At 47.4% G+C, this 27,642-nt stretch overlaps 1 protein-coding gene across 2 annotated transcripts in view; it reads left to right on the plus strand.

Annotated features, from left to right (window-relative positions):
- IGF1R (insulin like growth factor 1 receptor) overlaps positions 1-27,642 on the plus strand; it is a 308,185-nt gene that overhangs the window by 263,387 nt on the left and 17,156 nt on the right. The window contains exons 9-19 of one of the 2 annotated variants that reach the window (XM_060155809.1): positions 350-517; positions 702-909; positions 4,307-4,590; positions 5,887-6,023; positions 6,498-6,657; positions 10,338-10,440; positions 10,975-11,045; positions 15,240-15,469; positions 15,734-15,844; positions 19,789-19,948; positions 22,798-22,927. In XM_060155809.1, coding sequence (XP_060011792.1) covers positions 350-517; positions 702-909; positions 4,307-4,590; positions 5,887-6,023; positions 6,498-6,657; positions 10,338-10,440; positions 10,975-11,045; positions 15,240-15,469; positions 15,734-15,844; positions 19,789-19,948; positions 22,798-22,927 — 1,762 coding nt within the window. The remainder of the gene's footprint in view (positions 1-349; positions 518-701; positions 910-4,306; positions 4,591-5,886; positions 6,024-6,497; positions 6,658-10,337; positions 10,441-10,974; positions 11,046-15,239; positions 15,470-15,733; positions 15,845-19,788; positions 19,949-22,797; positions 22,928-27,642) is intronic. The other variant, XM_060155813.1, reaches the window with a different exon arrangement.

Raw genomic sequence — 27,642 nt, forward strand, 5'->3', positions numbered from 1 at the left:
ACTGTTGACATTAAATGTTTTGGAGGATGGCAGCTGTAGTAAATGAGGAAAGTCCAGTGTTTGCATTAACTGTGGGTTTTAAGTCATCCATTCCAACCCTGGCTGTGCTCCCACCACCCTTTTCCACCTGCAGCTCAGTAATGTTTGTTATCACAGAGAACAGATATTATAAAGGGAAAGTAATACAATTTCAAAACAAGGTTCGGTTTTCATTTTGTGTTTCAGTGTTCACCGCCATTTTCCTGTGGAGATCAGACTTTTAGCTTCTTGTGGGTTTGCTCTGGGTATCTGACAGCCAGGATCTTGGGTTCGTTCCATTTTCTGAAATGTCCTTTGTCCCCCTTTCCAGTTCCTTCCATCCCCCTGGATGTACTCTCAGCATCAAACTCCTCTTCTCAGCTGATCGTGAAGTGGAACCCTCCTTCCCTGCCCAACGGCAACCTGAGCTACTACATCGTAAGGTGGCAGCGCCAGCCCCAGGACAGCTACCTTTACCGGCATAATTACTGCTCCAAAGGTGAGGGTGGGAGGGGCAGGAGACACCTGTGGCTGTGACTCCCAAACCCCGAGGCCGCATACACCGGGGCCAGCATCAGCTGTCTGTCGGGAAGCAGCTGTGGTCGTGAGCCCAGGTGCTGATGGCTCTTCCTTTCCTCACCAGCCTGTGTAACTTGGCTCTCGTTGGGCTATTCTTTTCCAAGCAGACAAAATCCCCATCAGGAAGTACGCCGATGGCACCATCGACGTTGAGGAGGTGACGGAGAATCCCAAGACCGAAGTGTGTGGTGGGGAGAAGGGGCCGTGCTGCGCTTGCCCCAAAACCGAAGCCGAGAAGCAGGCCGAGAAGGAGGAGGCCGAGTACCGCAAGGTCTTCGAGAATTTCCTGCACAACGCCATCTTCGTGCCCAGGTACCGTGTCCTCTGAGAGGGTCCTTGGGCAGGTCCTGGTGCTTTCTCTCCACCCTGTGGTGTGTAGGTCAACAGCCTCAAAGGTGAGACCCAGCAGCCGTCAAGGAGGGACAACAGTGTAGGCGGCCAGCTTGGCGAGTGGGGTTACTACCCAAGCCACTCAGCCCTCATGGAACGGGCCGGAGCTCACGGCCTGAGCTGTGGGGGGCTGTCAGCGTGACAGGTGACAGGTGCAGCTGCCCTGTGGCCGCCCAGCCCCTGTGGGGGGCACGTGGGTGCAGAGAGCGGCAATCACCTGGCCAAGCACACACCAGCAAGCAGAGGAGCCGGGTTTGGGCCCTCGGTTGTCCTTCCCACGCCTCCCTGCGGCCTCCCAGCCTGGCCAAGGTGGAGCGAAGGGAGAGGGAGAGACTCAGAGTCAGTTTTGAAAGGGGCCCAACTTCAAAGCATAACCGAGAGCCACTGGCACCCTTGACAAGCAGTTTGTGAAGCTGCGCAAAAGACAGCCTTTCCATGCCAAGCAGCCCGACCGACGCCAGGGCATCTGTCTGCTCCGCTGCTCCAGCCTCTGCTTCTGCCTAGTGGGGACAAAAGCGGAGGAAGATAAATGTTTAGAGCAGAATTATTCAAATAGCCAAAAGCTGAGAACATCCCGTGTGTCCACCAGGAGATGAATGGATGAACCAATGTGGTCTTGCCCTCCAATAGAATATTATTCAACCCTGTAAAAGAATGAGATTCTGAAGCATGGGCTACCACATGCATGAACCTTGAAAACATTATGCTGAGTGAAAGCACCCAGACGCAGAAGGAGATATTGTATGATTCCATATGTGTATGAAATATCTTGAACAGATAAATTCATGGCAAAAGAAAGTAGATTAGAGGTTACCAGGGGCTGTGGGGAGGGGAAATAGGGTGTTATTCCTTAATGCATGTAGAACTTCTGTTTGGGGTAATGAAAGATTTTGGAAATAGTGGTGATGGTTACACAGAATTATGAATGTAATTAATGACACTGAAATGTGCACCTAAAAGTGGTTAAAATGACAAAATTTTGTTAGTTTTTTTTTTAACTTTAAAAGTTTGTTTTACCACAAGAAAAAAAAATAAAGAAAGAAAAGAAAAGTGGAGGGACATTTAGCAGGGCAGCCTTGTGATGTCTGGGGAAGGAGATGGAAACAGTGGTGACTGATGGCTCCTTTGTCTTCCTGAAAAATTGTAGCACAGAGTTTAGAAACAACCTCATGCCTGAAATCTGGGCAAAGGAGCAAGATTCAGGCCAGCATTATACCTACGAGCCCGTTTCCTGACCCCCATGGCGCCCCAGCTGCCAGCCCACTGCCAGTACGTTGTCCTGGGGATCACTCTTCTTCCAGCTCCCGACCCAGAGGGGCACCAGCAGTCCCGAGCTTCTGTTTATCCTGCAGTTGCTTTGCCCTTAAAAGCTCTCTTAGGTTGTAGCAACAAATGGTTTTGAAAGAGACTTTTATTTTCTGTCACGTGACCTTCCTGATATTTGTATACTAGTCAAAGATAGATATCTTACTTTGAAAAATCATTAAAACAGGAAATCAAGACCTTTTGGAAGTGGAGGCACTATTTCCTTTTCAGAATGAAGCTATCGGTCACTTAGCAGCTTTCTGCCCCCTCCTCTCCTGCCGTTAAAACCATGGAACCTCCCGACCTGCCCCGCCGGTGACATCTCCTGTTCACGGGTGATTGATATAGCTGCAGTTCATGTGTTGGTCCAGATATCCTGTACATCACGCGTGGTCTCGAGAATCAGAAAGTTTGAGGATGGAAAAGAGCTCAAAGATGTTTTAAAACTAGAACCTGGGTTCAGTGGCTTCTCCACCACCCTGATTCACTAACTATGGATTTGGGGCTTGGCCCTTCTTCCCCACACACCGGGGCTCTTTCCCTTCATGGCATTGCTTCTCAACACAGTCCATCGCCCCCCGTGCCAGCAGGGTCTTGGCCGGTGTTACTTCCTTTGGACACAGAAGAGGATGGATTTAGAGCATCCCAGACAGGCCAGCAGGAGCCATCTGTTTATTCTCCAGCAGAGGCTGCCGGCTACGTTGCCGTCTTTTCCCAAAGACCTGTCCGAGGTTCAGGCTGTGAGTCCAGGCTTTGGAAAGGTTTCACTGAAGAGCCCCTAGCTTTCTGTTGATAGTTACAAGACAGTGCCTGTTTTCCTCATCGGTCCAAGAACACAGGATCAGGTGATAGGAAGGCAGAGCTGTGGGTGACACAGATTTCACGAATGCCTTGTGTTTGCATTGTTGAGTTCAAAATAAGTTTCCTCTACACCACATTCCCCTGATGAATGCGTGTGTCCACCCTGCGGTCTTGATGGCCGCTGTCTGAAGTCTAGTCGCACTTGCTGTCCTTTCTTTTCACAGGACAGACATAATATCCTACTTTGCCCATGGTGAGGGGCCACAGTTGATAAGAACCTCACGTTTGGGATTTTTCATGCCTCCTACTGAGGTGTACATCTGATGTCCACACAATTTCCCACAGAATTTGGGTAAAAGGAGTGTCTGGGTAACAGAACGGCTGAATAAATCATAAAGGAAGCTTTTCTGTTTTACAACTAAATTCTCCAAAGACGATTTTTATTTCTTTCAATTCATTCTAAGAACAGTTTATTTAGAGCTTAAAACCAGTCAAGTCAGGTTGAGTATGACGCTATTCGCCGTCCACGTCCATGTGTCTTGAAGTAGGATGGCAGCCTGAGGTCATGAGTTCCTTTCTGGAGTCAGTATCTGGTGCCAAGTGCCTTTCATTGATCCCTGCCTTTATAGTTTAAGTCACAAAGTTTGGTTTAAGTGACTGAAATATCAACAGATGTTGAAGAGTAAACAAGGTTTTCTGACAGGAGTAATTTGTCCCATCGGTGGGTGTGGGAAAAGCTGGCCATGACATTAGCTGCTGGTCACACGGTGTGGACGTGCGGCTGTTTACAGAGAATCGGGACGTGCCATTCTGCTGGCCCCCTGCCTTCCCGACAGCGTCCCGGGTGGCCTCCCTTCCCCAGGCCCTGTCCACTGTAACAGCTCTGAGAAAACAGCCCAGGTGCTACTGAGCCTCCCCGCTGGAGGGGCTGAGGTGTTAGTTTGCCCCTAGGTACCATTGAGTAACCACTCAGGGAGCCAGGGGGCAGGTTGCATGTTGAGGCTGAGGTTTGCAGCATAGAGAAAGCAAAATAAATAATGAGGAAGGAAATCCCTGTATTATTATTTGTTGGTTCTTATGCAAGGGGGTTGAGTAGCTCCTTTTATTCCAAGGTGAAGATTTTTCTTTTCTTTCTCTGACTCGAGTCACAGAAAAGACAAAAGAGGTGGAAGCCCTCACTCACAAGCCACATTTCTCTCTCTCTTCCTTGCAGACCTGAACGGAAGCGGAGGGAGGTCATGCAGGTCGCCAACACCACCATGTCCAGCCGGAACAGGAACACCACGGTGGTGGACACCTACAACATCACAGACCCGGAAGAGCTCGAGACCGAGTACCCTTTCTTCGAGAGCAGAGTGGATAACAAGGAGAGAACTGTCATCTCCAACCTCCGGCCTTTTACTCTGTACCGAATCGATATCCACAGCTGTAACCACGAAGCTGAGAAGCTTGGCTGCAGTGCCTCCAACTTTGTCTTTGCAAGAACCATGCCTGCAGGTACGGTGTCATCCAGCTCACCCCACGCCCGACTCACAGCCTAGCGGAGACTGTGATTTGTAGACACGGAGGCCGACACCCAGGGCGATGACCCTTAGTCTGTCCTGCTTATTAAAGAACGGATGGTCATTTGCAGGCAGCTTGGTAGCCCAGCAGCCCAGGGAATGGAGTTCACACATCGTGACCCCACTCCCATCCCAGTCTCTCCATACAAAGTACTCGAGAGCAGGGAGCTCGATGCAGGGTCCGCTCTTTTCCTTCTCCTTGGTTTGCATTGTGCATTCCCATGGCCCTTTCTTGCCAGGTCCCTCCTAAGTTCTTAAGTTTCAGCGAAATCCCCATTTAGCTGCCTTGATTCAGACTGAGTTTTGCTCCTCAAGGTCCGCTCCCAAGCAGCCTTTTGTCCTGCTTGTTTGGTCTTCACCTTCCCCTTGTAAGTTAGAAGCTGCCTGTGGCTTAGACAGCCATGCATCCATCTTTCAGGATCGGTGAACTGCCCGGTTCACCTCCTTGCAGAGCTGGCAGGTAGCGCAGAGCACAGTATCTGCAGTCTGGGGGCGGGGCCTCCTGGGCGCAGTTCTGGCACCGACGTGCTGCTGCCAGCCTACCCGGCCTTAGTCTCCTCACCCTCCTAGGAGAGAAAGCCCAGCTGATTTCTCAGTGTTTCCCAGCTGGAACTTGCAGTGACATTGCTCACCACTTGGCTTACTGCTTTAAGAAGCAAAAGCAGGAGAGCAGGCACCCCAGCCTCACCCGGCAGCTTCAGGAATCGCTGATGAAGGCAGCGAGCTTGCGCTCAGCACCAGCTTCCTGGCGGCTCCCTCCCAGGCGGGCTCGGGGACCATCCTTTACACCTGCGCAGAAATTGCATCTGCCACATGCAGATGCAGAGCATGAAGGATCTGGGTCCCGGCTTGGAGGCTGGATGCCGCTGCTTCTGCTCACTCAGCACCTTTTCGATGATGCTTGTGTTTGATGGCATCACATAGAAGCCGAGTAGCAGACCTAAGTGACTCAATTTGCCAAGATTTTCCTCCTGCACTTGAGAGTAGGCTTTTTTGTTGGGAGACTGAGGGGAAGGGAGGGTATGGTGGCATCTTGAGACTTACAGGTCATTAGGTTGCTCCAGTTCCAAAACCCCTGCTGTGTGTGCAAGGCCAGCTCAGGAGGAGTTGCTGCGGCCGCTGTCCGCAGTCCTGCACGAGGGGTTGGGGAGGGTGTTCTTAGGCTAGTCCAGTGTTTTTCTCCCTCCCTGAGGACTCGAATCTAACTTTATCGCCTATTTCAATTGTGCAGAAGGAGCAGATGACATTCCTGGGCCAGTGACCTGGGAGCCAAGGCCTGAGAACTCCATCTTTTTAAAATGGCCAGAACCTGAGAATCCCAATGGATTGATTTTAATGTACGAAATAAAATATGGATCACAAGTCGAGGTAAGACTGGAGCACCGGCCGTGTGTGGGTGCGTTTCTGTTGCAGGTGTAGCGTGTGTTACACTTCAACACAGGGCACCTCCTGGTTAGCTGAAGACTTTGAACAGTAAAATAAGGAGGTAAGTCAGTGAGGATTCAGGTCTTTTTACCAACTCTATGCTCTTTGGGGAATTCTCACAGTGTGCGAGGAGCTGGCTTATCCTCACCCTCAAGAAACTGTTTCTTTGCAGAAAACGATCTTTCAGCCTAGAGATTGGGCTTAATAACTTAATCTTTCTGGAACTCTTTTTGGTTAAAGAAAGAAGGTTTGGTTAAAGGTCGGGCGTGCTTAGAGTTACTGGAGGACTGCCATAATGTAAGCCTGGGTGTTTTCCCTTTTATTGCAAATTGGGGTCAGTGTTGGGTGGGAGGCGGGAGGCGAGAGGCGAGGCAGTGTGTTTGTGGGAAATTGACACATATGTTTTATTTCCTCCAGGATCAGCGGGAATGTGTGTCCAGACAGGAGTACAGGAAGTATGGAGGGGCCAAGCTAAACCGGCTCAACCCGGGGAACTACACGGCCCGGATCCAGGCCACCTCTCTCTCTGGGAACGGGTCGTGGACTGATCCTGTGTTCTTCTATGTCCAGGCCAAAAGTACGGCTTGTGGAGGGAGTCACTGGGAAAACAGAAAGCAGGTGGTGCTGGGACTGGGGAAACCTGGGTCGTCATCCTGGCTCTCTGGTTTTCTGATTTCTGTCGGCCACCTTTCAGAAGAGTCACACTTTTGCCAGCACTTAATCTAGGAGCTCAGGCTGGGGAGCTGCCACACCTGGAGTCCCTACCTCATCTGATGGGCAGGGAGATGGTCTGAGGCCCTCTTTTGAGGGAGACAGCAAGGGGCCCGTGCTCTCAACTTGGTTTATGTCCAAAGCATTTTACAAAGCATTGAATTGACCATTCTGCCTCCTGCCTCGTCAGGGATGCTGACTGGGGCTCCGACTCAGGGCTTAGAATCCTAAGGGGTGACAGAAACCTGGGAGCCTTCTGCTCCAGCCTGCTCCAGGGCAGGAGTCGCCGTGACAGCATCCCAGGCTGAGGCATCACCCCTGTCTCTCCTCAGCGGTAAAATAACAGATGCACTTTTAAAGCAGCAACACACTTTGAAAGCACACAGTGGTCCCTGTTTGGCACAGAGACTGGGCCATGTGGTGAGTTTATGCTCAAACCATCGACAAGACAGAATTCTTAGAAGGCCATTCTAGGCGAGGATTTTAGATTTTAAAAGTGAGTTTTGTAAAATGTATGAGCACAAGGGCACTATACTTGCTTGGCCAAGAAAATTCAGTATTTTCATTTGGTGACATAAATATCCTTTATTTACATTTTGAGTTTCTGTTATTTTGTATTAGAAACCAAATTTTTAAGACTATTTCATGTTCAGATAATGGGATCAAATCTGGCATAGCACTATTCCTGACTGCTTCCGCGAGAAAAAGCAGTCCCGCCTTGCTTAGTGGTGCTACTTTTGGGTCAGGTGGGCAATTCCCACTGCCCTGGTTTCTCCTGGTGTCCACATCTGTGCTACTCTGGTCTGGAGTCTGAGTTTTTAAATTCAGGATTCAGTCAATCCAGCAGTCCACCTGGTTAGCGCCTAGTCAAAGACATGCATGGTATTTGGAAGTCTACACAGTGACAGATACCAAAAGAAGGATGTGCGGGGATAGAATTGCAGACCTTGAGGTAGCATTTGATGAGCCTGGCGCTGTGTGAGGGGTAAACAGATGCTTGAGAAGATAATTCCATCATCTAAAATAGTCTGAATTCTCCATGTGGTCCATTTTACCTACTCTTCCAGTTGGCTAGTGCCACACACTCCAGCGCTGGAACTTTCACAGTATTCCCAGAGCCCTCCCCGAAGAAGTGGCTTGTTTTCTCTCTTCTCCTCTCCTCCCCTCTCCACATCCATCCCTTAGGAACAGAGCCTAGGTTTCGAGGTCTAGCGTGATGCTGTGTTCTTTGAAACAGCAGCATTGGCTTCTGGGGTTCAGTGACCTTGGCTTATCTGCAGAGATGACAGGTTCCTCTCTGCCGTTGCTCCCGCGTTTTTAACCCTGTGAGTGCCGGGAGCCAGTGGGAAACCCAAGAGCCGCTCTGATGGCATCTTTCCAGCAGGAGTTGGCATACACCATGGGGAAATTAAATCTGCGTGCCTGCTTTACCGTTGGGCAGTTTTTCCTTGTGTCAGACAAGATTCTCTCTTGGGCAGTTTTTCCTTGTGTCAGACAAGATTCTCTCCTGCTGTGGTTGAGTCTCCCTTCCTCCTGTTCAATCCTCAGAGGAGATGGAAGCTTTGGAAGCTTTCTGGCAACTGCTCTCCTTTTAGGAACCCTTCATGTGCTTGAATACTATTAAATTACTCCTTAGGCTTTTCTTCTCCAGACTAAATAATCTCAGGTTTGGGGCCTTTTCTTGTAGCCCAGTCTCACAGAACAATTTTCTAGCCATTCGGTCATTTTGTTCTTCTCTGGATGTGTTCCACTTTTTCCATGTCCCCGTTGAAATGTGAAACTCAAAAAGAATAGGATACAACTTGACCAGTAGTATAAGTGATAGAGATAGAAGAAATAATCCTCGGGGGCAAAAAAGAAACTCCACTAGCTTCCCAAAGTCCCTGTTAATTTGCAAGTATTTTTAAGAATTAGGAAATGCAGGAGCCTGTATCCATTTTTAGAGCTATTTGATAAAAATATCTTTAATTTAAAAAATTAAAATAGCTTTAATAGTCCTCACAGAGTAATAATAATAGTAGTGTTTAGTGGCAGAATAATCATTGATGGGTGATCTACAATAGATGTAACTTGGTCCCCAGTGAGTTCCAACTTCATTTCCACATACGTGGGTGTCCCACAGGCAATTCAGATGCCTCGTGCACAAAACCAGAATCACAGTTGCTACCTTCAAAATCTCTCTCCATCCTTTGTTCCTCAGCTCAGTCCGTGACCCCGTAATCCACCCACCACCCAAGCCAGGAACCTCACAGCCACCCCTCCCCTTTCCTTCACTCCTGCCACCCATTTCTTATTCAAACCCACATCTCATTGATTCTGCCTCTGAAATACCTCTGGAATCCAGCCTCTGTAGCCACCACCACCACCTCAGCTCAGAGCCTCCAGGGCGCTTGCTTCGTAGGGAAAATATGAGCCAGAGGCGCCGGAAGCCTGGGTTCCAATCCCTAGGTCATGGCCAGCCAGCTGCATGTGTGACCCTGGGGAGGACAGTTTATCTCTGTGAGGCTTTCTCATTCATAGACAAGGAGCAGTGATTCCTTGGTGAGGTCTGAGCTGGGTGATGCAGAACATGCCCAGGGCACCCCCCCACCCGCTGCCCCAGACAGGGCAGGGTCTCCTCGCCGCTGCCAGCCCTTCCAGGCTATCCTCAGGCACAGCCATCTCTCCCACACAAATCCCACCAGTTCACTGTGGGGCTGGAGAGCTCTCACTGGTTCCGCTTAATCTGCAGAATGAAGTTCAGAGTGCTTAGCTTGGACAAGGCCCCTTAGGAGCTGGCCCTGGTTTCTCTCCAGTATCATTTCCAACCATCCTCTGTGCTTGGCGAGCTTCCCCCGACTCCCTTCCCCTCTCCCTTCCTCCCTGCATCCTTGCAGCATGTGTGGTCCACTTGTCTGGTTGTTATGCTACCTATGGACATGCTGATTACCAGCATCTGACAGAATTTTCAAGTGTGTAGATCAGCATCCAGCCTGCCATCTGTCATGTAAGAGCTGCGGATGGTGATGAGCAGGCAGGAGCTCTGTGATCTCAGGCTTGGAACTATAGACGCTGATGTTTGGGGCGTATTCAGAGCAGCTTTGGCAAGGGGTGCCATCCAGTTACTTTTGGTTTTTTTTAATTGTCTGTGGAACTGTCCTAAGACAGATAAAAGTCAGTACAGCTTGAGCACTATAATACATAAGAATCTATTCTCTTTTTTAGCAAATGTATGCAATTCCACCAATAGTTATCAAACTGTATACAAAGATTATTTTACTTGAATCCATCATTTGAACGATTATTTCAGAATACACTGTACTTAGAAAATAAAAATGACTTTACTCCTCCATCGGCACTTATTTAATCTTTTTACAAATAACTCAGGGTTTGTTTTTTTTCTCTTTTATGTACAATACTGTTTACCTTCAGAACTCCTAGTTCATGATAGGCAATAAAGGAATTCTCAAGGATTTTTTTCCCCATACTTCCAGCTCAATATAAACAAAGGACACGAGCAGTTTGTTCACCTCATGACATTTTCTTGTTTCCCATTTGTTTCTGCAGCAACGTATGAAAACTTCATCCATCTGATCATTGCTCTGCCCATTGCCGTTCTGCTGATAGTAGGAGGGTTGGTTATAATGCTGTACGTCTTCCATAGAAAAAGGTGAGTGACTTGGTGAAAAGTTCAGATACTTTCTGTGTCTGACTGGTTTGATGATTTGAACCCAAGTTAAGATGAACTTTTTGAGAAGTTTGAGGAATTATCTTATGGATCAGAAAACCTGATTTTCCAATCAAATGTACAGAAAAAAGAGAATATTTTCTAATGATTCAACAACAGAAAAAGACTTTTTCTTTGGAGTCTGGATCATCCCCACACTGGTTGTCCCATCACAGATAACGCTGCTTGTGCAAAGCTTTTTCAAACATGATATTTTAACCCTGTACATCAAATAAGCCTTTCAATTTCCAACAAAGTAAAGAAACAAATGTTTCTTAAAAAGCTCTAATTTGAGGCCGTTGAAGAAGCCAAAAGAGGCGTTAGCAAGTGTGGTGGAGCTGTCCTGACAGTACCTCCACTACCCCTTCCCGGTCCTTAATGAATCAGAACAAATAAAACTGAGGTAACAAAGATGAAAATATATATAAAGTATGTGGGGATTTTATTTTCTAACCTGAATTTCATCCTTTTTGACAGAAATAACAGCAGGCTGGGGAACGGAGTGCTGTATGCCTCTGTGAACCCGGAGTACTTCAGTGCAGCCGATGGTAAGCTTCTAAACTACAGTCACTGTCTGGGGTCCCAGCTCAGGAGCTTTGGGGAGTGTTACGAATTCAGGGGAAGAGGCTTGCATTATTTTGAGGGACCTTTGGCCTCAGATCCATCTTCATTAACACTTTTTTTTAAACCAATGTTTTGAGCAGTTCACTGAATATGTCAAAAATTCTGGGACTGTCTGGGCTGCCCCAAGGAAAAATGGGCTTCAGAGATGAATGTGGCCAGCACAGTAATCCATTTATTTAATTGCTTGAAATTTTATGCTAGAATGAAAAAATCTGTATAATTGTCAACATCTAGTTGGAAGATATGCTGCAGCTGACAAAACAGTCCTTTTAAACTAGTTTGAGCTTGAGTTTCATGTCATTATAATTGTCTTTGATCACTACGGCTTCTCTGATTTTTGTATCTTGGAGATTTTCTGTTCATTCCCTCCTGACTGGGGTCTTCACGATTCTTACCCTCATGGCCTGTTCACATTCCCTCTGGTAGTAACTCATGAGAGCCATTTAGTTAAACGTCTGAGATGGTCTGACTTGGAAGGTTTTTTTCCTTATTTGCTGTCTTGTCTTCCAAGTTTGCCAAAATCCTAACTTTTCAAAGTAAGTCAGGGTGAGACATTGGTCACTGGGTACCACTAACTGGCAGTTTGCTAGAGACGTTCACAAATGCCATCCCATTTGATCCCTGCATCCCTATAGGATGGGTTGTCTGATGCTCATCTGTCTGTCAGTGGGGTAACGAGGCTCAGAGGGGAAACTCACCCTGGTCACAGAACTAGGCAGTTGAGAAATCAGGATGAGGCAGCCCCTGGCATCTTGCTGACATGTGATGCAGTCACTGTGGGGAAGGACTGTGAAGTCCTGGGGGCTGGGGAGACCGGCAAGCTGGCCCACAGGAGCAGCTGGCCAGGGTTTGTCAAGTGAATAAATAAGTGCATGGAATCAGCTGGATGTATTTAGAAAACACGTTTGCCTCGCTCATGCTTCAGAAGTGGAAGTATGTGTGCAGGAGACGTGAAATAAAGAGTCATGATTATTCTAATTGCTCATCCTCAAATGAGAAAACAATTTAAAAGCACTATATAAGTGTGTAAAGTTTTATTAATGTGATTTCTTTAATAATTTCTAATTCAAATTGTGTTTACAATAAAGCCAATCAAAAGCAGACTCCTCTGAATGTGAATCAAGTGTAGAATAATGAGGACATTCTTCTTCTTTATATGAAGGTCTCACAAAGTTGTATTTTTGTGTGTGTGTGTGTGTGTGTGGTACGCGGGCCTCTCACCGCTGTGGTCCCTCCCGTTGCGGAGCACAGGCTCCGGACGCCCAGGCTCAGCAGCCATGGCTCACTGTCCCAGCCGCTCCGCGGCATGTGGGATCCTCCCGGATCGGGGCACGAACCCGTGTCCCCTGCATCGGCAGGCAAACTCTCAACCACCGCGCCACCAGGGAAGCCCACAAAGTTGTATTTTTAAAAGACATATATATGTACAGACACACCTACATGTCTGTATGTATGTGTGTGTGTGTGTACATATAAGGCTCAGAGAATGTTCTGGAAGGATACACACCAAACTTAAAAGAGTAGTTACTTGTGGAGAGGTTCTTTTTCTTTAAAATAAAAAGGCAAGACGATTTTTATGCATTGTTTGAATAAATAATAGGTTTTTTTTTAATCAAGTAAGGTGAGGAGTCATTACACACTTAATGGAATTTATAAGGAAAATGCAAGTCCACTTCCCGCTCTATCCCGCTCTTTGCAGTAAGGCTACTGCAAAAATCTGCTCAGTTTTGAAATAAAGCAAGAAGATTGGCATTTGTAGCTTTGACTGTGAAGGATCCAGGAAGTTTAGAGAGAGCACAAATACAATCATATCAGACTCTAACGGCGATTTGAATTCAAATTTTGTGTCTTTCCAGAGTGCCTTCATAATATTTCTTGATTCTTTAAAAACAAAACAAACAAACAAAACTTATTGTCACCCAGGCCAACAGGTAGGAAGACTGTCACCTTATTTGAACTTAATTTATTCAGCCTTTTGACAAGCATCTTATAGCTAGTTTCCTCAAGGGGCAACAAAATGACATTGCAGGGCTTCCCTGGTGGCGCAGTGGTTGAGAGTCCGCCTGCTGGTGCAGGGGACACGGGTTCGTGCCCCGGTCGGGAAAGATCCCACATGCTGCGGAGAAGCTAGGCCTGTGAGCCATGGCCGCTGAGCCTGCACGTCCGGAGCCTGTGCTCCGCAGCGGGAGAGGCCACAACAGTGAGTGGTCCGCGTACTGCAAAAAAAAAAAAAAAAAAATGACATTGCAGTTCAAAAATGCTTTAAAAACTTCTCTCTCCAAAAGCTAATCTGCATGTCACCATTCTCCAGAGTACACTGAAAATCCCCTCCAGGGAAACGCTGATAACATTGTGCACGTAAACCTCTCCTGCCTGGCAGGGCTTAGGACTGCTGGCTAAAGTCAGAGCTATTGGGTTGAATCAGCTACCTCCCAGGGAATGAATGTGATTGGTTTTAACTCCATGTTTCATGGTGTGTTACATCGTTAATTCTGATTAAAAGCAAGCCTGGATTTTCAGAGATAAATGGATATATACAGTGTCTCTTTATACTTTCTGAGGGGTATCAGGAAGAGTCTTATCTACTGGGTTGTCTTACATACTGACTCTCCTAAGTGAGCATCAGCCCCTTCTTCAGGGCTATAAACTGTCTAAGCCATATGGAGGTTGTAATTCCATTTGTGAAATTCCTGAACACATACATACGTACTATGAAATACAAAAATGTATGTGAAAGAAAATTCTAGATTGATTAACATAGTCCATATTGGAAATTCCTTAGAGGTGTAAATTGGTGGTATCTCCTGGGCCTAATTTATAGGCATCTTTGCTTTAAGATATCACTTAAAGGTAGACACCTGGGACTTGGGGGTGTTGGAATATAGCTGTCAATCCACTGCTTCTCTTACATCCAGCTACAGGCCCACGGTTAACATCTGAAAGCCTAAAGGCAAACAGAAGCCATTCCAGGTTCTCAGTCCTTCTGCATTTCTAAGCCAGGACCACCTCTTTCCTACCAGTGGAGCATGCCAAGGGTTCCCCTCTCAGGCAAGGACGTAAGCACACAGCATTAGAAGAATATGATAATAATTGAAATTTCTTATGGAGCTGTAGAACAGGTTGATTTTATTTTAGTTCTCGCCTACCCATCAGAGTGGTAGGATGAATCCTCTGTTTTGTTTTCTTTCTTTCCTCCCTTCTTCCTTTGCCTCTTTCTTTCTCCTTCCTCCTGCCTAGAATTATTTATTTATTTACTTAAACCAAATTGAATCTGACCAGAAGCATAGGCTGGACAGGAAATCATATTCAGGCTTAGTCATTACCAAGCCCCACCCCCCCAGCCCCTCACCCCAGTGGTGGGAGGTCCCTGAGTTCACAGGCCCCAGGCCTAAGCCCTGGGGAGGTCCTTCTCATCAGCTGTCCCTCCATGCTGGTCACCACTGAATGCCCCTCGGTGCCAGAGCTCAGTTGCTTCCGTACCTCGTTCATCCCTCCAGGGTCTCTGGCAAGGCCAGAGAAACTGTCCAGACTAGAGCAGAGCTACCAATGGAAATATAGGGCCAGTCCCATAAGAAACCTGAAATTTTTCTAGTAGCCACATATAAAATAGGAAAAAGGAACAGGTGAAATACATGTTGATAAGGTTTTCTTTAACTCAGTGTATCCAAAATATTATGTTTTAATATGCAGTCAGTAAAAAAGTTACTGAAATATTTACATTATTTTTTGAAATCCAGCATGAATTTTATACTTATAGCAACATCTCAAATTGGACGACTTTCTGGTTCTTATATGCTGTTGGTATCTTTGAATTATCTAGAACTCCTTGAGGACTTGAAATTTTAGTGTTTGACTGTACAGTGGCCTTGCTGAAATCCACAGCCTGTGGGAAGTTCCAGAACAAGCCATATCCTTGTCTCCTGATGTTCTCCTCCGTGGGTTCTAGGAAGTGGCATCTTGCCCTCTTTGACCTGGAGTTTGCCCAAAGCACGTTGTTTCAGTTCTGGCCTCTTCTTCTGATGTTCTCCTCCGTGGGTTCTAGGAAGTGGCATCTTGCCCTCTTTGACCTGGAGTTTGCCCAAAGCACGTTGTTTCAGTTCTGGCCTCTTCTTCCCCAGTGTACGTGCCTGACGAGTGGGAGGTCGCCCGGGAGAAGATCACCATGAGCCGGGAGCTGGGACAGGGCTCGTTCGGGATGGTTTACGAAGGTGTCGCCAAGGGCGTGGTCAAGGATGAGCCTGAGACCAGGGTGGCCATTAAGACGGTGAACGAGGCCGCCAGCATGCGCGAGAGGATTGAGTTTCTCAACGAGGCCTCGGTGATGAAGGAGTTCAACTGTCACCACGTGGTAAGAGAAGGGCCCTCATGTGTTGGGGAGCACACTTGTGGGTTTGCTGTCTCGCCCTGTCTTCTGTAGGGATCCCCCCCATCACCCCACTGTTCCTTTAGACACCGTGCACACGAAGGTTCTGGCCCGTGTGCGGGCTGGCCCGTGAGCCCCAGTGGCCCATCGTATGGGCTCTGCTCTGGGCCAGATGGTCCCAGCGGTGGGAGAGCCGCAGTCGTGGGCAGCCCTCACCCTCTGAGCCCTTCTCTCTGTCCTTCCTCACAGGTGCGCTTGCTGGGCGTGGTATCCCAGGGCCAGCCGACGCTGGTCATCATGGAACTGATGACCCGGGGGGACCTCAAAAGTTATCTCCGGTCTCTGAGGCCAGAAATGGAGGTCAGTTTTGATTTTCACTGACATCCCATGTTAACTGTTCCCTTTCCTTTAGAACCTTCCCCCAGAAAATACTGCGTCCTTAAATCCTTTCACTTTTCTTGCCCCGTGCTTGGTTCTTGGTCCTGTATATGAAGGAGTTCCCTGACTAGAGAGATACCTGGATCTTTTGTGAGAGGCACTTGCCAGTCCGCAGGTACCCTATTACTCAAACCCCTGTGTGCTTTTGCTGCTACATCATTCCCTCCACCCCCAGTCACCTCCTCTACCACCGTTTCTCTCTGACTCCCACCCACAGACCATGTCTGCGCTGCTCCCTCCCTGGAGCCTTTCCTGCCCCCCACCCCAGCCAGGAGTGCCTGTCTCCTCCACTGCCTTCTCTCCTGGACCAGCTTTCTCTTGTTTGGTTCTTGGTGGATCCCCATCTAGCCCATTATGTTTCCTGTCCATCCCAGACCCAGTGTAGCTCAGTGTCGTGCTTGTCAGAGTTCACTGTCAGGTTGACTTGATTCTTGTGCCGGGTGGTTTCCCTCCCAGCTCTGTGCGCAGGCCCCCACCTGACGTGTGCCCCTTCCCCTCCTGTGGGCAATCTGAGCCTTTGAGCCGAGGGAGCCCCATTTCTCAAGCCCTGCATCCACATTTCAGGCTTTATCCGGAATCAGTGTCTTGCTTGAGCTTCTGAATGATCATCACCTCAGCTGCACAGTGATTTCTACTTAGTATCAAAAAAATATCAATTTGTGTTACCATGGTGTCTCCCCATGAACCCAGCTTTGTAACATTTGGAGGAGTGACTTTTTTTTTTTTTTTTTTTTTTTTTGCGGTACGCAGGCCTCTCACTGTTGTGGCCTCTCCCGTTGCGGAGCACAGGCTCCGGACGCGCAGGCTCAGGGGCCATGGCTCACAGGCCCAGCTGCTCCACGGCATGTGGGATCTTCCCAGACCGGGGCACGAACCCGTGTCCCCTGCATTGGCAGGCGGACCCTCAACCACTGCGCCACCGGGGAAGCCCTGGAGGAACGACTTTTAAGAGTATACTGGGAGATAAACACTTAGAAGTGATACCAGCAACATCTGCCTTTCACTTGGCTGCCTTGGTGGGTCTCAAGTCCTCACTTGGACCCTGACTTTGCTGCCTGTTGAGGAAGCTTTGGGTCTGCTTTTGTGCCTTGGATCCTCCCCTTTCTCTACCCCTCTTGAATGTCTGTAGCCTTTCTCTGTTTGAGCTTAATCTTTTGTTTTCTTCTTTTAATTGGCAACTTAATCATCTCCCAAGTAGTAGTTCCTTAATTTTTGTTCCAAGCACTTGTTTATTACACGTTGCTTCCTTTACTCACAGCAGATGATGCCTGTGGTTCTGCAAGGTCTGCGAGGCCCAGTGTGGACTGAGGCCCTGAGCAGGGCAGTTTGCAACACATCCACCCTCTGCTCTGCCCAGCGTGGGTCCCCAACTCCCCTGGATCTTAGTGCCTTTTCCCAGCTCACTTTGTAATACACAAGCCAGCACAAAGGAGAAAAGCTTCATCAGCTGGGTAACTGGAGATGTGGCAGTATGTTTCTTATCAGATTCATGTAAGGCACCTCTGATAAGTCTGAAGCACTTACTTCCTTCGTACCCAGTTTCAGGCACAGAATAAAAATTTGCAACACATAGCCCTAGTCCTGGCTCTGCCACTACCTGTCTGCATCCTCAGGTGGCTGCTTCAGGCTCTGGGCCTTGGTTTCCTTATGTGTAAAATAAGAGGGTTGGGCAAGATGACTACTAAAGTCCTTTTCAGATGAAAAATTAACTTTAAAAAAAAATTTATTTATTTTTGGCTGCATTGGGTCTTTGTTGCTGTGCACAGGCTTTCTCTAGTTGCGGTGAGCAGGGGCTACTCTTCGTTGCGGTGCGTGGGCTTCTCATTGCAGTGGCTTCTCTTGTTGCAGAGCACAGGCTCTAGGCGCCCGGGCTTCAGGAGTTGTGGCATACAGGCTCTAGAGCACATGCTCAGTAGTTGTGGCGCACGGGCTTAGTTGCTCCGCGGCATGTGGGATCCTCCCGGACCAGGGCTCAAACCCGTGTCCCCTGCATTGGCAGGCGGATTCTTAACCACTGTGCCACCAGGGAAGCCCCCCAAAAAATTCACTTTTAGATTTGTCAGATTTAAAGTTGTTCTTTCTAACCCATGTCAAGTATAAAAATACGTATGCTTATCCTGTGGTTTCATTATATTCTACTTGGCATCTTCCCCCAGTGAAGATTCATTCATTTCCCTCACTAAATGCGGATGCTTGTGTATATGCGTCTTAAGTAGTTCTAAGCAAGTTAAATATTTCTGTTTTCTAAGACATCTGAAAGAATGGCAGTATTAGCACCATGAACTGACAGAATGTCAGCCCTCTCCTTCAATACTTAAAATCATGTTCCTTTTTTTGATTCTGTTTTTCATATTAATATTATGAAGCGCCACTTCTAATAAGCGCCTAACTTAATATTCCACAACTTAAGTATTATGAGCATAAAGTTAACATTTTACCTGCCAATTTCCTGGTGTACCGTGCATATCTAAAGCCCTGAAAAGGTTAAAGAGAATGTTAGGTCCTGAGGGAAAAAGGCTCCTCTAAGCAAGGCCCCTTTGTAAAGGAAGGGGGTAGTTTTGGCTTACCCTTTGGGTCATCACATCACTTCCCCAGGCAACTCAGTAATGAGGATTTTAAATCACCACAGACAGTCCTGATAGTAGCTTCAGAATTCAAGTGTAGGGAACCAACCCCCAGTACTTGGAGAGTTGTTATACTGCTCCTAGAAGCCAGCTTTGGGGCAGAAACTAGCACCTCACTGGGCGAAACCAGCATTCCCTAGGTGTGGACCTTGGCCAGGCACTGGCGGACACTTACCATGCATGGTCCCAGGTCATCCTCCCAGCAGTGACCCCGCCTCGACCCCATGTGAAAGAGCCCAGGCAGGAGGCCAGACTGTCTGATCCTAAAGCCCAGACATGTTCTTCCTGTGGCGCAGGGTTTGAGCTGGGAAGGGGACGTGTGGGACCTGTCAGAGCAGGATGGCTTTGCTGTGTTGTGACAGATGCTCTGTAGTCAGGGAAACTGAGGTAAAGTCTGTTGAACTCACACAAACAAGAGGTGGTCAGCATCTAAACTGGGGGTGCTGATGGGTTTCTACACTTTCTTTTAGGATAAAGAGGCTTGGACACACATTTTATGTAAAACTTTTCTAAATGGATTTATTATTTGGGGGTATTTCTTCTCAATTCTGAAGTCGGTATGTTGCCCTTCTCTGCAAAGAGGAAACGTTTATCCGTGTTACCTGTCACTGTTAGACATTGGTCCCCTCCAGAATAAGCTTCTGCTGGACTTAAATGAACTGTCAAGGGCTTGCTTTCCTCAGCACCCACAGAAGATAATAATCCAAGGAATGCCACTCTGTAAGGTGAACAAATTCATCTTGATGGTTTTGTACTTTAGAAGAAAGTTGAAGGAAAAGAAAAGGATTAAATAATTTAATGTAGGAAATAACACATCCAGTGTCCATTCAAGAAACCCGTTTGCTTATTTCCACATGGCCTTTGTAATGTCCTCTCCCTCCTTTTCCCTGTATGGAGTTGGATTGTAGAAATAAAAGGAACACATACACTAATTGGAATTTGAGTATCCAGAATTTTTAATATCAAAAATTGCTGGTTTCACTTTAAATGATGTTGGCCCCACCCAAAATCGAAAACGCTGGTCCTCCCAAGTTGTGCTAATAGGTGCTTCTCTCTGCAGCTTTGTGATGTGGTCAGAGGGCAAGTGCCATGGCCTCCTTCTGAGCCACTCCTGGTTTCTTAGCAGAATGACCTGTGGTGCTCAGATTGAACAAAGGTGGATTTGCAAACCGTGAAAGAACACGGGGAGGGAAAAATTCCTAAATTCTCACGTGGATTTTTTTTTTTTTTAATCTCCAACAGAATAATCCAGTCCTAGCACCTCCCAGCCTAAGCAAAATGATCCAGATGGCTGGAGAGATTGCAGATGGCATGGCATACCTCAACGCCAATAAGTTTGTCCACAGAGACCTCGCTGCCCGGAACTGCATGGTGGCCGAAGATTTCACAGTCAAAATCGGAGGTGTGTCCTTAGCTTTCCAGATCTGAGCAAGAACTAAACTCGCACATGTTTTAGGAACCAAGTGGGCATTAGCCTGCCTGTGGAGAGGTTTTCCAATGCGTCCCGTGACTGCAGAGTCTTACTCTCTGGAATAATGTGATTGTGTCCAGTCAGTAGTCACAAACCCAGCCAGCCTGGCTCTAATCCTGATAGTGCATGGGCGCAGTGGTCCAGGCAGTGGCCAAGGGTGAGCTGAGGCCATGGTCCGTGAGGTTGCCTCTACTGGCACTTGAGGCGTTTCTTGGCAGAACAGTTCTAAGCATTGTTTCCAAAAATGGTTGAGACAGTGTCCTCAGGTGATTTTGACTTGTGCCTAAAAGTTGCCCTCCATACTACCAGTATGTCTTCCAGTTTTCCAGCTTACAAGGAACATTGTCTGCCTCACAACAACCGGGGGTCCATGGCGTTTTCTAAGAGGTGAGGTCCCCGATGGTGAAGCCCGTGCACAGAGCAGAAGTGGTTACAGGATGAGGGAAGACCGCTGCTTTCTGAGGTTCACACCCGAGCTGGTCAACCTCGGAGCTCTTGATCTTTGTTGCAAGCCTTACTTACTAGCTAACTAAACTTCTCCTTAGACCCCTTGTTGCCACCACCCACTGTAACACCAAAAAAGGGGGGTGGTCACTTGTTAGGAATTTACTTTGGACTTTAGGTTTGGTTTTGACTTTGGTCCTTGAATCTGCCTGATAAAACACATAAAACATCAGGGCTGCATGGGAACCACCTGCTCTTCCCACTGTGAGATGATAATGTTTCAGGAAAATGCTGAATATTTATCCTGAGAAGCTACAGGAAGACTTTACATCCAAAAACTATTTAAACCTCTTTGTCTAGCTCTTGAACTGTCTGTTCTGGAAGTGCTCGCCTTCCTTTAGCAGTGTTTTGGGGTTTTTTTAACAATGAATTTGAATGAATATTTTGGCCCTTTGGTGAGCAATGAGTATCCCCTCTAGAATGGTTTCCCAAGTGGGGATAGGCATCTTTATCTTTCCTTTGTAGGAGCTAGAGGTAATGGATGGAGCCATATCGTATAGCAAATATCCTTGGCCATCAGTTATTCCGTGTGTCCTTGGATTGGCCCTTTGAGGCATCCACACATTTGACACCCCTGAAAGTCTGAGGCTGTCTTGCCCTGGGGCTCTCAGGGAAGAGCCCCTATGGCTGCTGCCTGGGCTTCCTCTGTGTACCCTGCTCCCTCCCCTTCCCTTCTCAGCGAGGACCCAGATTGCTGCCACAGAGATGCCAACCAGCTCCCCTTCCCCAGCTGCAGAGCCAGGCAGGCACTAACTAAACTAAATCCCAGTTCTGCCACTAACAGACGTGAGGCTTGCGGCAAGTGTCTTTAAGTTCTGTGAGCCCCAATTTCTTGACCTCTGAAATGGGGATGATGCTGTAAGAGAGCCATGAGATGCTGGGAAAGACTCGGTGCAGGAAGGCACCAGGCACGTACGTGCTGGGTGTGGGGCAGGTCCTCGGAAATGTAAACGTTAGTGTCTGTGGCCTAACTCAGTTCCTTCTCCTTTACTTCCCTGCTCGCCCTCACTGCGGGAGAGCTGTTTTTGTGCCACTTGCCATTGGAAGTCCAAATCAGCAAGGACTCTATTTGCTATTTAACCATGTGGCATATTTATAGTGATGTTTTCTTTGTACTGTGTTTTTTCTTCCTGAAATTTGAAATTTTTCTTTTGGGTTAAGGAGGAAATAATCTGTGCTTTTTTTCTGGGATTTCTCTCTTTCCTTTTTGTGCAAGGAAAAGCAGATCCTCTATTTGCACGTCACTGGATAATTCAGAGATAAGACTTTAGCACTTCGTTTTTATTCTTCGCTAGGATTCAAAAATGTTTTTCTAATGCCCAGTGTCCCATGGATTACAAATATGACAAGCAGTTTTACCAGAGGCAATTCGATGGCCGTTAGCATAGTACAAGGAAATTATGTTGATTAACGTCCAAGGAACTTTGTTCTCTGTGTTTGCTTTGTAGCCTTACCTCTTTGTGGCAGAGTTAGAGACATAAATGAACATTTTAAAAAGGAGAGCAGCCCTTTCTCCTGGGAAGGAGAATGGAAGAGTCCCTGTAAGAAAAGCTTACATGATTGAGTGGAAAATCAAAATCTGACAAAGAAGCAATAATTTAGGATTATAAAGCAAGCCTGCCATCAAACATAATTATGTGACATCTTCTAGAGACATGGAAAATGGAAGACATTTTCAAAAATGAGTGGGAGTATTATGTTGAAAAACATTATTGAGTAATAGCTTCAGGGGCCTAGTAAATACCATCTCTTAGGCATCTTACTGTGTACTTTTTTCATCGTGAATTGGTCCTCTCAATATTTTCCCCCTTATTAGATGGTGAAACTACTTTCTTTCCTCTGATAATGAGGCAGTGTTACTAAGTAAATAAAAGTCAACATGCTCCTGGCTGTTTGATCATGTTTTTAAACCACATATAAGTGACCTTTGCTCTACTCAGTACATATTTTCCTGATAAACTATGGGTCCTGATAATTTGTAAGATGCCTCTCATTTTAAATGCAATGAGGGAGCTACCTTCTTAAAAGAATCACATTGTAAATATATTTAAAGGCAGAGATTTCTGGGCATTTGCTTGTCATGTGACTCACCAGTCCTCCCCTACGGTTTCTGCCTCATCGGGTGGCAGCATGGATATCGGCCTACCTAAAGCCAGTTTCCCCTTGGACTTGGCTGTGGGCACAGGACCCTCCTCTGAGACGTCACTGTGCCTCTTTGCTTCTCCCCCGACATTACTCACATGGGGTAACTCTCGTGCCGTCTCTCCTCCTCACAGATTTTGGGATGACGAGAGACATCTATGAGACCGACTATTACCGGAAGGGAGGGAAGGGGCTGCTGCCCGTGCGCTGGATGTCCCCCGAGTCCCTCAAGGATGGAGTCTTCACCACGCACTCTGACGTCTGGTACGAGAGACCTTTCCTGTAACGCCAGCCCCCGGCCCCCACGAGTCCTTTCCTTTCCTCCTGTTTTCTGTTCATTGTTACCCGTTTCCGGCTTTGACTAAGTGTGATGGGGGCCACCCCCTCATCACTGACGTGTTCCTGTTGTCAGTGGGCACTTGTGGGATCTAAAGAACTGTGGGACCAACATTTCTTTCAATGCTTAGCTGCTCAACGAGTGGTTGGGAGGCCTGGAGACACACCACCAGGGGCTAGGGTATGGGGACAAGCCAGAAAGTTTTACCTCTTTCTGCTTCTTCCCCACCTGCCTTCTCTCATTTTCTTTCGCAATAAATAGATGCGACGTATGTGTGCGTGTGTGTGTGTTTGGGGAGGTGGTTGCTTCACCTAATTAAACCTTCAGATTGCAGATGCTGCTTATTTTAGACCCAAAGCTTATGAGTCTTGATGTGTTTTCCTATTGGTTCCATCTGCTGTCTGTCCTCTTCCAATGGGCACCTATCGTTGTTGACCCAGGGATGGTGTGGAAAGCAAAATGTCTCCCTTAGTCATGGACGTATCTTGGGGTAGAAGGTGCATCAGCTGCGGATGCAGAGGCCTTTTGATAGTATTGTTTATTGCGGCTCCTCAGCAACATTGTGGAGAGGTGGTCAGTTTCTGAAATACGATTGAGGTTCTTGGCAGGCGAAGGCCCTGGCACGTCTACCTTCTAGAACGTCAGCTAGTTTCTTGGCTGTCCTCTCAGGAGATCCCGTTGCTGGTGGGTTACAGAAATGGTAGTTGTTTACTCCAGCTGTAGGGATGAGCACATAGAGGAGCTATTTAAGTAGTGACCGACATCATTTTTTTTTTTTAAGCTCGTGAACCTTGGGATCAAGGGCCTTGGATCCTATTTTGAAGACAGGTGCGAATTGGAAATAGCATTTGAATATGACCCAGCAAAGCATGATTTCTTCTTGAGCTCAAGTGTGAGATCTGTTTTGCAATCAGCCTATTCAAGATGGTTCCCTCTTCACAGTCAAATCAAAGTGTTCGACACCATTTTTAGATATCGAGATGATGGGGAGAGGACAGGCTTGGGCCCACACCCGCATCTGTTTATTCTAGGATCCATGCTTCCAACAACTTTGAGGTCAGCTTACAGTGCAGTAAAATAGAAAACCACGAGAGCCAGGGAAAACAGAGGCAGGGCAGGAAGATAAAACTAGAGTTGTTAATATCTCACAGGCTAAGTTTACCAAATTCTGGTTAGCAGCAATTGCAACAAGCAGCAGTAAAGGGTGTTCATTGCCATTTTTCTCCCATTTGATGACATAGACATTATGAACCAGTAAGAAAATATATATATAAACAAGAGTAGGGATTTCATATTCATTCCATTCATGTTCAGGCTTTGACAGTGCTTTCGTTTTGTTTTTTTTTAACATAGCCTTTGAGGATAACACTGGTAAGGTGGGTAGGCTAGGACAATGGAGAATATGGAAGGCTTCTTAGCTCCCCAGGATCTAAAGTGCTCCCTCTTGAAGGAATGAAAATCATTTTTGAGTATATTCAATGGTACAAAACAGTCATCCCTAAATAGTTAAAGTCTAGAAAGAAATACAAAGAATTGTATTTGACTTTGCGGAAGATACCCTAGAATTTTAGGATCAGAAGATATTCTGAGGTCGGGCCCCGTCCCCACACCCCATCTACAGCGTCTTTGACAGCTGGTTTTTGAGCTTCTGCTCACATATTTCCAGGGACTGCTAATTCCTCTCTCATAAAGACAGACAGCCCTAATCCTTAAGACATCCTTGGGTTTTGCAGGTCTTTCTCATGCTATGCTTAAGTCGGCCTCTTGCTGACACCCCATTGGCCTTTCTCTGTAGCACGGTTGCACAACCTGCTGTTTTTGATAAGACAGGCCTTGGAGTCACAAGGAAATGGTCTCTTTTCTCTAGGTGGAACATCTTTAGGTTTTCCTGCTATCCTTGGAGACATTATTCCCAGGCCTTTGGGCACTGTCCTGGTACCTCCTATAGCTCTCTTGTAGCACTGTGTCCCTGCAAATGGTTCCTTTGGGTTAGAAGACACAGGTGTGCCCTCCAGGCATGGAGGGAACCAGGCACAGGACTGGGGAGGGGGAAATCCATGGCTTAAAGGTGTGTTTCCTTCCTGGGCAACTGAATCACCCTACAACAGTCTTCATTTCTTGACTTACTGAGAAGCTTTCCAAATGGCCACAAATATCCAGGGCTGGTTGCTCCCTCCTAGAGTTATTTGGTTCTTCAGTGGCGAATTCACATCAGCTGGTAATGTGGATATCTCTGTAGGTTTCGATTTGCTGGTGGGTGGGACATTGACAGATCCCGTCCTTGTATGAGGAGGTATAATTATTGAATGCTGACTTTAACCAGCACTGGAATTGAAGTGAGTCTCACACCAAGTTGTCCCTTACTTGGGAAAACAGCCCCAATGCTCGAAATTAGAAAAGGCTTCACACAAAGGCATTTATCTAATGTTTAAAGATTAAATCCATAAAATTCAAAGCTTGGTTTTGCATGAGGCATTAAATGCCAGTGCCACATTGTAAATGACCTGCTCGGAAAAGCATGCAGGTGTTGCATCTTTCTCAGCGTCTCTGGCTTTGTGGCCTTGGTCAAACCATAGGGTATCTGTGGACTTCAGCTGCTCCATCTGTGAGGTAAGGTCTGTTTGGGGATGTCTGCAGAACCTCAGTAGATGTTTTTGTTTTGTTTTGTTTTGTTTTTTTGTGGTACGCGGGCCTCTCACTGTTGTGGCCTCTCCCGTTGCGGAGCACAGGCTCCGGATGTGCAGGCTCAGCGGCCATGGCTCACGGGCCTAGCCGCTCCGCGGCATGTGTGGGATCTTCCCGGACCGGGGCACGAACCCGTGTCCCCTGCATCGGCAGGCGGACTCTCAACCACTGCGCCACCAGGGAAGCCCCTCAGGAGATGTTTAAATGGCCCCTGTGACAACTCCTGATGACAGGGAGGCACGTTAGTGTTGGGTAGAGATGCTTTAGCCTCCATACCTTGGGGCAGAAAAATGGTTGAACTCAGCTAGCCATGTCCTGGGAAGGACGCCCGGATGCCAGGCCCTCACAGACAGGTGACACTGACATCAAACCAGAGTCACTCCAGGGAAAGCCTTTGTGGAGAGCCGGCTCTGTCACCTTCTGTGTTCTTTCATGTGTGTGATCGTGAGGACCTGGCGTGGCCCAGGCACAGTGCTCAGCGTGTGCAAGAACCAGGGTGCCTAGAGACATGGTCCTTGTCCCTGAGGGATGAAGTCTTATAGAGAACAGGAAGCGACCCTGACAGGCTGGGATCACAGACCCCTTCCCCGAAGATCGGGAGTCGTGGGGCACCTTGAAGTATGGACTTTCACCTTCCGAACAGTGAGGAAGTGGGCTCTTGGCGGTGGGAACACTGGGGAAACCATGGTGGTGGAAAGCGCTTAGTTCGTGTAGAGGATGGTGGCACTTCCTCAAGGGAGTTAGGCTGAAGAGAGCTCAAGTGAGGCCTTGGCTGTTTTGTTAGGGGTTTGGGACTAATTCTGCAGTCTCCGTGAGGAGAGGCTTCTGAGCCGGAGAGTGACTTAGAGCCGTGTTTTAAGAAGTTCACGTTAGCTAGAGTGTGAAGCTCCTCTGAGTAAGATGTTGGTGCCAAAAAGGAGGCGTCCTGCAGGCCAGGCAAGGGGGACCATCTGCACTGAGGATGTGCTGGGGGGACGAAAGGAGGGGAGCAGACCTTTGGGCAGGTCTGAGCCTGCACGGGCAAGCTGTGGGGGTTATCTGAGGAGGTGTGGGAAGGATGACCTCAGGGTGCTATTGAATATAGTTCCCTGTGCTATACTGTAGGAGTTTGTTGTTGGCATGTGGACTCTTCTAAGCTGAAGGAGTCGAGAAGTGGAATTTGCAGGAAGGACTCTGACCTTCCCCTGAAGCAGGCTTATGACCCTTATATGCCCTGGAGGAAAGAAGCATCCTTATTTCCTAAGACACCAAGAAGAATCTGAACTAACAAGTCTTGCTGGGTTTCCCCAGTTCACTGTACCCCTTGCTCATCTCCTTCTGTCCTGTCCCCCTTTTTCCATGACTTTGTGCTCTTCATCAAAACTAATATAAAAAATGTTTAGGTTTTACTACTTTGTTGGGTCTTCATTTCCTTATGAAGGCTCCTGTGTCGTGTAAAACTTATATTAAAAAAATCTGTACCCTTTCTCTTGTTAATCTGTCTTTTGATACAGAGCCCCAGCTGAGAACTGAGCAGGACAGAAGAAAAGGATTTTTTTTTTCCCCTTCTTTACAAAGGAAAGTGGCATTCTCTAAGAAAGTTAATATCTTTTTCCTCGACTGCCCCAAACCTGTTGGGAAACACTTTTTAATTTCTGAAGAATTTCTTTGATTCACTTAGGAGAGAAGCTAAACGCATGAGCTTCTGACTTTATACTAGAATTGTGGTTCTCGTTTCAGTGATGTTACACTAGCAGTGGTTCTCCACAGGGTTGATGGCATCTCCTAGGAGACATTTGGCAATATCAGCGTGGCGAGACAGAGTTGAGACACATTAAGGTCAAGGGTCCACAGTAACCCAGAGCTTGGAGTGGGGCGGTAGGTGCTGAGAGGTCAGCATGGGCGCCGTTCGGTGGGCGCTGGCCGCCTGACAGTAGCTGGCACAGCCGAGGAACGTGTGGGGCAGGAGGGGGACGTG

The sequence above is a fragment of the Lagenorhynchus albirostris genome, chromosome 1, assembly GCF_949774975.1.
Source record: "Lagenorhynchus albirostris chromosome 1, mLagAlb1.1, whole genome shotgun sequence".
NCBI classification, from domain to species: domain Eukaryota; kingdom Metazoa; phylum Chordata; class Mammalia; order Artiodactyla; family Delphinidae; genus Lagenorhynchus; species Lagenorhynchus albirostris.